At 41.8% G+C, this 13,306-nt stretch overlaps 1 protein-coding gene across 1 annotated transcript; it reads right to left on the bottom strand.

Moving 5' to 3' along the window:
- Positions 1-6,131: 6,131 nt before the first annotated feature.
- LOC122941470 (E3 SUMO-protein ligase KIAA1586-like) lies at positions 6,132-12,893 on the bottom strand. The gene is made up of 6 exons (XM_044298767.1): positions 12,776-12,893; positions 12,361-12,517; positions 11,172-11,262; positions 10,962-11,087; positions 10,788-10,877; positions 6,132-10,341 (listed from the first exon to the last, which is right to left on the bottom strand). Exons 4-6 carry the CDS (start codon positions 10,994-10,996, stop codon positions 7,947-7,949), a joined length of 2,520 nt encoding a protein of 839 aa, XP_044154702.1. The 5' UTR covers positions 10,997-11,087; positions 11,172-11,262; positions 12,361-12,517; positions 12,776-12,893; the 3' UTR covers positions 6,132-7,946.
- Between the last annotated feature and the right edge of the window lie 413 nt (positions 12,894-13,306).

Raw genomic sequence — 13,306 nt, 5'->3', positions numbered from 1 at the left:
CTTTTCAGGATCCGATAATAATAACGACGGATGCCAGCCTGTGGGGATGGGGGGGGGGCTCACTCGGAGAACAAAGGTTGGCAAGGGAGGTGGGATTTGAATACCAGAAGAGCCACCTCGAACTTCAGAAAGCTAAAGGCAGTAGAAATGGCATTAAAAGCAATAGTTCCGGACATATCCTTCAAGAAGATAATTCTATACTCGGACAATTTGACAACAGTGGCATACATCAACCATCAAGGCGGAACAAGAGTACCTTCTCTGGCAACACTCTGTCACCAGATCTTTCAGCTAGCAAAACAGAAACCTCTATCCCTGTCGGCAGTCCACATAAAGGGGAAGGAGAACATAGTAGCCGATTTTCTGAGTCGCACCCAGCTAAAACAGGGAGACTGGTGCCTAAACCCAGAGGTTTTCTCCCAGTTAACGCAAAAATTCAGCCTCCCCACGGTCGACCTAGTTGCCTCCAGGAAGAACAGGACGATCCAACAGCTTTAGACGGTTTGGACAATCCAACAGCTTTAGACGGATTGGCACAGAACTGGTCTCAGGAGGAGGGTTACGCCTTCCCTCCTTTTTCCCTAATTCCGCAGGTCCTGAAGAAAGTCCAGAGGGAGAAAGCGACAATTACCCTAGTTGCCCCAGTATGGCCGAAAAGGTCCTGGTACTCCTGCCTCTTAGGCCTAGCGATATCCCCCCCCCCCCCCATGGATTCTACCTCCCCGGGAGGATCTATTGTATCAAGGCCCAATCCTGCATCCCAATCCAAAAATCTTGCACCTGGCAGTGTGGAGATTGAGAGGGGGATTTGGTTAGGTTGGGGTCTGTCCCAATCAGTAGTGACCACCATTCTGGGAAGTAGAAAAGCTACTACAGCTAGGAAATATAATAAGATCTGGGAGGTCTTCTCCTCCTTTTTAGGGATCAATCCTGACCCCTTCTCTCCTCCAAATGTCTCCAGGGTCCTAGACTTTTTACAAGCTGGCCTGGATAAGGGGCTTAGGGTTCCACCCTGAGAGTACATGTGGCAGCTTTAAGTTACTTTTTGATATGCAGCTGGCCCTTCATCCTTGGGTTAAAAGGTTTCTGTCCAGCAGCCTCCAGGATCCGCCCTTCGATAAGACCTTTGTCCCCTCCTTAGGACCTAAACACGGTCTTGACGGCCCTGTCACAAAAACCTTTTGAGCCCCTGTCAGACATCCCCATAGATATGCTCTCCTTTAAGATGTCCTTTTTACTGGCCATTACTTTAGCTAGGAGGATTTCAGAGATTCAAGCCTTCTCGGCTTTTCCTCCTTATACCCAGATCTTAGACGACAAAGTTATTATTAGGCCTCTCCCGTTCTTCCAGCCAAAGGTGGTTACGGACTTCCAAAGAAGTCAGGATGTTGTCCTTCCATCCTTTTGCTCAAATCCCTCTAACGATTTAGAAAGGGAGTATCATTGCCTGGACGTCAAAAGATGTTTGCCTGCTTATTTGGAGTCTACCTCGGCCTGGAGGTTGGAAGAAAACCTCCTTATTCAGTTTTGGAGTAGAAATAAGGGGCGGAAAGTGTCCACGGCAGTCATTGCTAGATGGGTAAAAAGGGCCATTTCCGAAGCCTATTTAGCACAGGTTCTCTCGCCCCCTTCAGGGTTTGGAGCTCACTCCACCCGAGCGGTGGCTACGTCCTGGGCCGAGAAGGCGGATACCTCTCTGGCTCAAATTTGTAGAGCAGCAACTTGGAGCTCTCAACATATCTTTTTAAAGCATTACAGGCTCCAACTTCATGCGGATTCCGCCTTTGGTAGGAAGGTGCTTCAGGCGGTTGTCCCCCCCTAGTTTCCTCATTAATAGTCTATCTCGCATGGGGTGCCGTCATGGGTGAGGGGAAAACAACATTGTTTACCGGTAATTGTTTTTCTCGATACCCATGACTGCACCCCCAAAATGTTTCCCTCCCCTTAAAATAAAAACAAACAAACAACTTTATAGGTGTTATAGTTACCTTAATAGGTTATATGCGGAGTAGCCTGCTACTTCTTCATAAGTTTCTGAGAGTTAGAAGAGATATAATTTACCGTATTGGATCTCTCTCTCTCTCTCTCTTTCTTATGTGTATTCACCTCTGGAGTACTGTTTATTACTATCACTGGTGCTTGGTGGGGGTGTGAACCTTTTTATCTTCTCAGGTTTCCTGTCCCGGATGGGAGGTCCCTGGTCGCATGGGGTGCCGTCATGGGTATCGAGAAAAACAATTACCGGTAAGCAATGTTGTTTTCTGCGCGAGTGCAAAGCGGTTTAATGCATTTTGCACGCACGTGAGAAAAATCGGCATGTTTGGTACCCAGACTTCTTCACAGTAGTTTGGGATCAGTGTTGTTTAGATTTTATTTCCCCTTATAACATGGTTATGAGGGAAAATAATAGCATTCTTAATACAGGATTCTAAGTTAAATTAGGAACTGCGCTCATCATATGGTCCATCACAACGGTGATGGATCATGTGATGGACCATGTGATGAGCGCAGTGACGTCACAAGAGATCCTTTTCCTCCCAGGTCATCAAAGAAGAAGAAAGAAGATGAGCCGGGCAACGCGAACAAGTGGATGAGGGGAGTTCAATAATAATTATAATTTTTTAACCCCTCCATCCCTATTTTACTAAGCATTCTGTATTAAGAATGCTATTATTTTCCCTTATAACCATGTTATAAGGGAAAATAATAAAGATCGGGTCCCGATCGTCGGCTGGCAAACATGCGTGCAAATCGCATCCGCACTTGCTTGCGGATACTTGCGATTTTCACGCAGCCCCATTCACTTCTATGGGGCCTGCGTTGCGTGAAAAACGCACAATATAGAGCATGCTGCGATTTTCACGCAACGCACAAGTGATCTGTGAATAGAAATGAATGGGTCCTGATTCAGTGCGGGTGCAATGCGTTCACCTCACTCATTGCACCCGCGTGGAAAAGTCGCCCGTGTGAAAGAGGCCTTAGTCCCGGCGGTGTCTGGAGCAGGAGCAGAGCTGCAGGGTCTAAGGAGACCATGATCAGCTCTGCCCACGGGGGCTGTTTTCCCCTATAACTGGGGCTCCTGTGGATGCCCCAGTTACAGTGGAAACAGTGGGGGGGGAAAAAGTTAGTGTCCGCCAGGTCTTTTAATGACCTCCTGGGGGAAATATGTGGCAAAAAGAAATAAAAATATACAATGGATATAAAAAGTCTACACACCCCTGTTAAAATGTCAGGTTTCTGTGATGTAAAAAAATGAGACAAAGATAAATCATTTCAGAACTTTTTCCACCTTTTAGGGTCCATTAACATGTCCGTGTGTGTTTTGCAGATCCGCAAAACACTGACACCGGCAATGTGCGTGCCGCATTTTGTGTACCGCACATCGCCGGCACTTAATAGAAAATGCCTATTCTTGTCTGCAATTGCGGACAAGAATAGGACATGTTCTATTTTTTGGGGGGATCGGAATTGCGGACCTGGAAGTGCAGGTCCGCATCTCTGGATCCGGGCAGCACATTGTGCGACCCCATAGAAATGAATGGGTCTGCAAAATGCAGGATGGAATTGCGGACGTGTGAACAGAGCCTTAATGTGACCTATAAACTGTACAACTCAATTGAAAAACAAACTGAAATCTTTTAGGTAGAGGGAAGAAAAAATATATAAAAATAAAATAATATGGTTGCATAAGTGTGCACCCCCTTAAACTAATACTTTGTTGAAGCACCTTTTGATTTTATTACAGCACTGTCTTTTTGGGTATGAGTCTATCAGCATAGCACATTTTGACTTGGCAAGATATTCCCACTCTTCTTTACAAAAACACTCCAAATCTGTCAGATTGCGAGGGCATCTACTGTGCACAGCCCTCTTCAGATCACCCCACAGATTTTTTTAATCGGATTCCGGTCTGTGCCATTCCAAAACTTTAATCTTCTTCTGGTGAAGCCATTCCTTTGTTGATTTGGATGTATGCTTTGGGTCGTTGTCATGCTGAAAGACAAAGTTCCTTTTAGTGTTCAGCTTTCTAGCAGAAGCCTGAAGGTTTTGTGCTAATATTGACTGGTATTTGGAACTGTTCATAATTCCCTCTAGCTTAACTAAGGCCCCAGTTCCAGCTGAAGAAAAACAGCCCCAAAGCATGATGCTGCTACCACCATGCTTCACTGTGGGTATGGCGTTCTTTTGGTGATGTGCAGTGTTGTTTTTGCGCCAAACGTATCTTTTGGAATTATAGCCAAAAAGTTCAACCTTAGTTTCATCAGACCATAACACCTTTTCCCACATTCTTTTGGGAGACTTCAGATGTGTTTTTGCAAAATGTAGCCTGGCTTGGTTGTTTTTCTTCGTAAGAAAAAGCTTTCGTCTTGCCACTCTACCCCATAGCCCAGACATATGAAGAATACAGGAGATTGTTGTAACATGTACCAAACAGCCAGTACTTGCCAGATATTCCTACAGCAAATTTAATGTTGCTGTAGGCCTTTTGGTAGCCTCCCAGACCAGTTTTCTTCTCGTCTTTTCATCAATTTTGGAGGGACGTCCAGTTCTTGGTAATGTCACTGTTGTGCCATATTCTCTCCACTTGATGATGACTGTCTTCACTGTGTTCCATGGTATATCTAATGCCTTGGAAATTCTTTTGTACCCTTCTCCTGACTGATACCTTTTAACAATGAGATCCCTCTGATGCTTTGGAAGCTCTCTGTGGACCATGGCTTTTGCTGTGGGATGCGACTAAGAAAATGTCAGGAAAGACCAACTACAGTAGCTGAACTTTATTTGGGGTTAATCAGAGGCACTTTAAATGATGGCAGGTGTATGCTGACTCCTATTTAACAGGATTTTCAATGTGATTGCTTAATTCTGAACACAGCTACATGCCCAGTTATAAAAGGGTGTGCACACTTATGCAACCACATTATTTTATTTTTTTGTTTTCTTCCCTCCACCTAAAAGATTTCAGTTTGTTTTTCAATTTAGTGGTACAGTTTATAGGTCACATTAAAGGTGGAAAAAGTTCTGAAATGATTTATCTTTTTTTTACATTACAGAAACCTGACATTTTAACAGGGGTGTATAGACTTCTTATATCCACTATAATCAACACAAAGATCAAGTACCAAAATACCCAAAATATCAAAGTTTATTAAATTCACATTAAAAACATACATACACATATACAGACATGTGGAAACAAAATAAAGTGCCAAAAGCGATAGCTCGTATCTATCCTTTGAGACTGCGTATAGTATATGACATGGACTAGCATCTGAAAGGCGTGACCATCTGCACATCTATATGAATCTCCTCTCAGATTGTCCTAACAGCCAAAAATAATGCATACCTGACGTACATCCGGGAATCACATGCTATGGTGCATGAGGAGTCCTGAAGAAGCTAATGCAAAACGCTTGTAGAGGGGCAGGCCAGCTGGCGACCGCCAATCCTGTTTGACACATACCGGGGGCATCGGGTAAGAGAGGACTAGATTGAGGTACCACATTTCTTGGACATGAGTTCAGATATGTGTTAATATTGACCTATATTAATAATCTGTGTTTCTCTTCACATACCTGGAATGTATGGGTATTAGTTAGTATGCACCATAGCATGTGATTCCCGGATGTACGTCAGGTATGCATTATTTTTGGCTGTTAGGACAATCTGAGAGGAGATTCATATAGATGCGCAGATGGTCACGCCCAGGGGTGGGATTCAAATTTTTAACAACAGGTTCCCTACTCAGCGGTGGATACGCAGCGCGTCACGAGTCATGACACATATTTACATACACCATATATATGCAACACAGTCACGACATATTTACATACACCATATATACACTACACACAAATACACTATATATACACTACACACATACCACTCAACTTTTAAAAAGCCTTAGGAGCTAAACTCTGGAATTGAAGCGCTCATCTCCTGCTGCCGCTGTAATTTTAACAACCGAATCTGGAGCACCTGAGGGAACTGGCTGAATCCCATGTCGGATTCTTGTTCGATAGAATTTATGAAATTAGTGTAAAAACAATACAACTCATTTTCAAGGTAAAAAAATATCCACATACCAGTTTATAATCTTATATTTTAATATTCATCAGCAAACGGTAAGGTACAACACAAACATTATGTGCCATTTCAAGTATGTGATATCTAGTGAACACATTGACAGAATTCCATCAAAAACTAAAGCTGGCTGATGATGTATCATCAAAAGAAAGTTAAAGATAATGGTTTGGAAACAACAGTAAAATTACATACAGAAAATCTGTCAGCATCCATTGAAAGGGAGAAGAACTGAGGACTGGCCAAGCTACAACCAGGTCTCAGCTCTGCTACTCCCAGACATTACCTGGTGGCACCAGACATGCCATGCAGTACACTTCACCAGCTAGATCTACTGGACTCTCCAGTGCTGCACAGGTTGTCAGGTGTCAGCATGTAATGAAAGGGAGAAGAACTGAGGACTGGCCAAGCTACAACCAGGTCTCAGCTCTGCTACTCCCAGACATTACCTGGTGGCACCAGACATGCCATGCAGTACACTTCACCAGCTAGATCTACTGGACTCTCCAGTGCTGCACAGGTTGTCAGGTGTCAGCATGTAATGAAAGGGAGAAGAACTGAGGACTGGCCAAGCTACAACCAGGTCTCAGCTCTGCTACTCCCAGACATTACCTGGTGGCACCAGACATGCCATGCAGTACACTTCACCAGCTAGATCTACTGGACTCTCCAGTGCTGCACAGGTTGTCAGGTGTCAGCATGTAATGAAAGGGAGAAGAACTGAGGACTGGCCAAGCTACAACCAGGTCTCAGCTCTGCTACTCCCAGACATTACCTGGTGGCACCAGACATGCCATGCAGTACACTTCACCAGCTAGATCTACTGGACTCTCCAGTGCTGCACAGGTTGTCAGGTGTCAGCATGTAATGAAAGGGAGAAGAACTGAGGACTGGCCAAGCTACAACCAGGTCTCAGCTCTGCTACTCCCAGTCATTAATACAGAGAAAACCAATGCAAAATAAACCCACATGCCTAAACTGCCATTAGTCATGGCGCAACATAAATAGTTGTGGCCGGGCTTACAGGACTACTCAAAGAAGATTAATTAGAGTGTATGCTCCCTAAACACAGCAAAAAAAAACTATAAAATAACTGGAGCACATTCGATGTTAAAAATGGTACTAAATATCAACATTGTTAAAGAGACAAGGTGGACAGAGAAAGAAAAAGCACCACCCTGGTGGGATACAAATATATGTATGAAAATACATTACATTACATATCCAGAAGTCAAGCTGAGTACATAAGGTTAAATGCCCAAGGGCCAAGCTGAATACATACATGTAAAAAGAAACTGAACGGTTAAATCACACACCCAAAAATTGAGCTGAATACATGAAATGAACTGCCCAAGGGCCAAGCTGGGTACATGAATGTGGTGTGGTAGGATAAGTGCCTATGAAGGATAACTACCGCTGATTACATATATAAGGATGAACAAGCATAAGGTAAGCTGAATATAGTGATCCATAAACACAAGGCAATGAGGAAATGCCCAAGCCACAAATAAACTCCAGAATTTGCACACGTGGTAACCACCAGTACCAAAAACAAGGAAAACAAACCACCACTGCAGATAAAGACTGTACAAATGCTTAGATCTGGTCTATACAGCTGTATTACCTGATTTTACGCTGTGTGCCCGATCAAAGCACACCTCAGGGTTAGATTTTTGCTGCAGCTGACTAGCGGCTATGCTGTGGGAGAAACTTATTTTATGCTGCTAGCGCCCTGGCCGGTAGCGCTGCACTGCTAGTGGTAAGGGATCGCGTGCGCGCGTTCTGGAGCCGGCTCGTGACGTCACTCCTGCAGCTACGGTGTGCTTGTTTTAGTGTCACAAATAAACTCCATTGCTATCCCATTAAAACAAAGACCAAATAGCTGTGGAATTTTCATCGTATTGTTTGGCTGCCTTTTTTTTAACTCTGAGGTCTGTGGCAGTGTGGTGGTTTCTCCGTAACCAAGACTTAACATATATTTCCGGACCCCAGCTTGATATTGGTTTGCCAAGAATTTTGATTGTCATAAGATGTGATATATTAGAAACTGTAAGTCTGCTTCTTTCATGTGTGGCAATGTTATTCATGATACTAAATCCTCTTTCAGCTTCAGCGCTACTGACAGCTATGACCCGAATAATTTTCTTGGCTTGTTGAATAGAGGGTGGCAGGCTGCAATCTGAAAAATATCTGTTGTCTATGTAATCCCGGAAATCATTAACTGGAATGTTACATTTTATCAGTTCATTTAACTGTCTTAATTGACATTCCCCTTCTGGCCACGGAGATAGTGTGAGGTCAGATGGCCAAGAATTGGGTTCAAGTAAAGAGAACAAGGACAATAACTTTTTGTAGCGGCTTGCGTTTTGGACAACTGTACCACTGTCCATTTGTCTTGTATTTGCAGTGGAAAACAACCTACTTTTCATATTGTCTATTACGCTCTGAATTAACTGTGCTCTTGGAAGACCAGTGTTTTTAGCACTCACTTGGAAAGGAATATCTTTAAATGGCTCTGTTCTAATCATTGTATCAATCTGAACTTCATGCTTCCCTGGATTTTCTTTTAGGTTTTTAAGGGCCCTAATACACCGACAAAGAAGTCTGTCTGCTTTGACAAGAGAAACATCCCGGTCTTGTAAAGCAAGGGATAAAAGGGAGAGCTCCTCAAGAATTTCGATCATTAAAGCGAGATCTTTTAGGAAACACAAGTTTTCCATTTTTTTCTTCATTCCCAAGAAATTCTTATAATTCGAAAAGTGCTTATACAGAGCTGGATACGCTCTCCATACTGCCTTGGCAGCACGAGCACTACAAGCCACCCACCGAGGACCTAGGATTCTACCAATCTTTACTATCTCCAACTCTAGATCTGCTGCTATGTTATGAAGCTCTAACTGATGTTTGTTAGATACATGATATATGCTATATATTTTTTCTAGGAACATTTTAAAGTGATTAACTTGGGATACAGAATTAATTGCATCATCAAGAGCAAGTTGAACCCTGTGGCTCAAACAGTGCCATATGACTATGTTTGGAAATTCTCTTACAATTCTAGATGCAACCCCAGACTTGCTACCTAGCATTGCACTGGCACCATCTGAGCAAAATCCTATCAGATTATCTTGTAAATAATCTTTATCAAATCCATTTTCACTTAAGCAGTTGAAAAGTGTTTCAGTTATCACCTCAGCAGTGGTTGAGTCAAGCTCTTTAAGATCCACAAATACATTGACAGGATCCTGATGTGTTGAAAGCTCACAACGAATATAGATGACTAAAACACTTTTCTGTGCCACAGTTGAGGATTCATCAATTATGACACATAATTTGCTCTTACAACTGGCAATTTTAGAAAATAAAGCCTTCCTTATTTGTGAGGATATATGTTGAATTATCGTAATGGCAGTTTTCCTTGAGTGAAGGCCTACTCCAACATCCACACCATTAATTTTCTGCAATTGAACTTCTCCTTCTATGTCAGCCATAGGCTTATTATTTAAAGCTAAACTGTATACTATATTAAAAATATGAATTGTCGCAGCTATAGCTTTCTCATTGAGCCTGTCCATTGCTGTTGGTAATATGCCAATTTTGGCGGTATTCTGAAGTTTCTCTGCTTTATTGTGAGATTTAGAAACACTGTGCTCTCTAATTTTTTTGCGAACAGAGGCCTGCTGAATCAATTTGAGGGTGCCACTTGGTTTTACTAAAAAGTTACTCCACTCCTCTGAAACATGGCATGCCTTAGCTTTTTCTATTCCCAAAGACCCTCTGACCTTACTACACACATTGCAACCTAATTTTCCATTTTTAACCTGGATCCATGGAAACAACTTGCTAAAATATTCAAATTGTTTTTTGGACCAACATGATATAGTGCTTGTACATGCCTCTTCAACTGTTAACACATCTGAAACTGTACCATCATCATTGCCAACAACACTTTCAATATCATGCCTATCAACCTGTTCCATTGGAACTTCATGGTCAATTTCATATATAGTATTTTCATTAAGAACAGCATCCTTCTCAGTGTTAGCTACAACATTATTATTAATGTCATTTACACACAAGTCCAATTCCTGAGACTGTATTGTTTTTTTCTTTTTGGATGAATCGAAAAAACTAAACAGTGTAGCTTGTCTCTTCATTTTGTTTATATTCTTCAGATAATAAAAGGTTTGATCAAACCTTGAGGTGTCTTCAGTGTGTGCTGGCACTGTGTAAGCTTCTTCCAATACATAGTAGTAGCTGTAAAGATATATATGTACCAAAAATACAGTTAAAGTAAACCTAAAATAACGCTCGAATACCCTAGTAGAACGTGATTATTTTTCCACTGCTTGTAAAGTAAATACTTTTTGGTTAATGCTTGGCCAAATCTCTTACCAGCAACTTTCCTATCCTACTGTTGTCATAGACACATAGTTGTTGTTCACCTGATTAAAACACTTTCTCTTTTGTTGATCTACGACTCCCTTTCCAAATTATGAGAATTTTTTTTTTAAATACAGAAGATTAGGCCTTTGGTGCAATGAGGGTGTCACCATTGCTTTTGTGGCACCCAAGCTCAACTTCTTTCTGTGACCAGCCCCTCCCTCAATGCTTTGATTGATAGGGCCAGACAGTGGTAAAGTAGCCTGTTTCTGAACCTAGCTGTCAGAATCAGGAAATTACATAGACTGAATAAAACTCACCAAATGGTAATCTTAAGTAGCCCAAATCCTGGAACTTGAATGACATATGCTGAATGTTGCCATGTAGGTCTTGGTATACATTCGATGACCCTGTGGTGATATAAAAAAAGTATTAAAAACTGATTTATAGCTTTCTTAATACAAATGAATATAAATTAAAATAGAAGAATGAACCTGAAAAATCTGTAATGCTGAACACAACCAGTCATATCACTCTTGACAGCTACAATCAGATGTTAATTCAGAAATAAGGTCCAATTTCACACAATATTAATGAAGTGATACAGATGGTGATGTCTCCTGGAATACAGAGGTAGACATTATTAAACACACCATAAACAAAGAATAGATTGTAAGATGGAGGGAGTAGCAAGAAATACACACCTATAGGAAAGCTAAGCAAGCTTGAATTATGACCTAGGGTGACATCTATAGCTGTAGGTCCTTCTCTGCAGTAACAGTCTGTAGTGCAGAACTGCAAAAAAAAAAAAAAAAAAAAAATTATATATATATAAAATAAGGTAATTTACTAATGTCAGTTTGGTGTAAGAAAAATAATTTGCAAGACCCCTTTGAAGAAGCCAATGATTAGTTGCTATTAAAGCCTTCCCCAACTGAACAGACAATTTTAATTAGTTACAGACAAACCTTTTAATTACTGAGTGTAGTCCACCGTAGTCAAGGAGAATCACACACACAAATGACACAGAGTCATTAAACTGCTGGATTTTTGCTATGTGATTCTTGACCGGGGTCCCCCACTACTGACCGGGGGACTACACCCAGGAGAAGGTAGAACTGAACCACTAAAGGCTGATTCTCACAACAGAGAAACACAGCCCCATGTGTCAGCCACTTATGTGGTTCCCCTGACCAAAGCTGACTGCATCATAGTGATTTATGATTTGGGATACAGCCATGTCATATCTGATTTTGGATCTAGTGATGAGCACAGTAAATTAGACTCCTGATGTTATAGAAACCATCATGCACTCAGTCTGTGTCAGGAACCACACGTCTCTGAGAGATGCAGCTGAGGCTGAGCCAATCCTTAGGTGACTTTAAATATAGTTGAAAATTCCACCAGAAAACCCACAGGTACATGTTTTTACAAAGTTGGATTTTTGGAGTGTAAAGTATGGTGCAGATTTTGTTGCTGATTTCCTGTGTGAGAATCTCTCCATTCAATTCAATGTCAAACTGTTTCTGCAGTGGAAAACAGTGGAAACCTTAACCAGGTTTTGGCTGAAAATCACTGATTAAAATCAATGAACAAACGCTGACTGTGTGACTAAGAGTAGACTATGCAATAGGTAGTGGTACAAAAGCTCTGACACACAATTTTTAACACTGGCATTTTAGATGCCGGTGTTAATAAACCCCTAAGCTGGCGGTGGATCCGCCGAAGTTATGAAAAGGTTCTGGCCTATACATAACTTCAATGCATCCAGTGCCAGTTCTAAATGTAAGATAGCTTCTGGCACTGACATTAATTCACGGTTCAGCATCTGTAACTGAGAAAAACAACAAAAATGATTAATGCTGGCCTAAAAGAGTCCAAATTAAAACTCACCTCATGTACTGCTTTCGATGATTAGGTCAGAGTCCTTAGAACTGTTCAGGTTGGAGTTGATGACGAATGACGTTGGAAAATGGACTATATTGCTCAGTGGTAGTTAGATCCTTCATAGGTTTCAAAGAATGCAGAAGAGCAAATGCCTGTAATGTGCCTATATAAAAAAAAGAAAAAAATAATAATTTCAGCCATGTGCACAGTCTATTAAGGGAAGGATAAAATTGATAAAGAATGGGAGGTCATTCAGTGACAAGTGAATCTCCTCCTCACTGAACTGTGTGCTCACTCGCTGAGTGAAAATGGCCAGCAGCGGGGAGGCAGAAGACAGCACACTGCAGGTTGGCTTTGCAAACTAAAGCGAAGCTACATTTTGGCGCACCCCAACCAAAACACACACTCCCGCGCCGCTCACCTGGCCCTGGTCCCGTCAGCAGCAGTTGGCTTCTCCTCTGTGTGGTCCTCCTATCTTCTCTCTGCCTCAAACAATCGCTGGCTTGAGGAACCTATATTCCGCCTTATAAGACACACCTAGGTTTTAGAGGAGAACAATTAGAAATACATTTTTTCCATTACACCTCAGGTCAGACCAGCAATCAGACCCCTATTGTTAATCAGACCTCAGATCAGACCCCCATGTCAGCCATCACCCCTCAATGTCACATTTCTCCCCACATGGCCCCTCCATGTTCTCACATTGTTTCTCCCCAGATGGCCCCTCTGTGTTCTCACATTGCTTCTGGGCCATAATATTATTCCCCCTGTATATTATAATGGCCCCCATTTTATTATTAATATAATGGCCCCCTCTTTGTTATTAGTATAATGGTCCCCTCTTTATTATTAATATAATGGCCCCTCTTTATTATTAATATAATGGCCCCTCTTTATTATTAATATAATGGCCCCCTCTTTGTTATTACTGTAATGGCCCCCTCTTTATTAT

This window comes from Bufo gargarizans, chromosome 6, assembly GCF_014858855.1.
Source record: "Bufo gargarizans isolate SCDJY-AF-19 chromosome 6, ASM1485885v1, whole genome shotgun sequence".
NCBI classification, from domain to species: Eukaryota; Metazoa; Chordata; class Amphibia; order Anura; family Bufonidae; genus Bufo; species Bufo gargarizans.
Note: the sequence above shows the minus strand (reverse complement) of the source record. Positions and strands in the feature narration are given on the sequence as shown.

Bases quoted from the DNA above. Each gene is read 5' to 3' on its own strand.
- LOC122941470 (XM_044298767.1), bottom strand. From the start codon at position 10,996: ATGACTGGTTGTGTTCAGCATTACAGATTTTTCAG. The intron at 10,878-10,961 runs GTTCATTCTTCT...ATATCACCACAG, and splicing joins CAGCATTACAGATTTTTCAG to GGTCATCGAATGTATACCAA. The intron at 10,342-10,787 runs GTGAGTTTTATT...ATATCTTTACAG, and splicing joins CTACTTAAGATTACCATTTG to CTACTACTATGTATTGGAAG.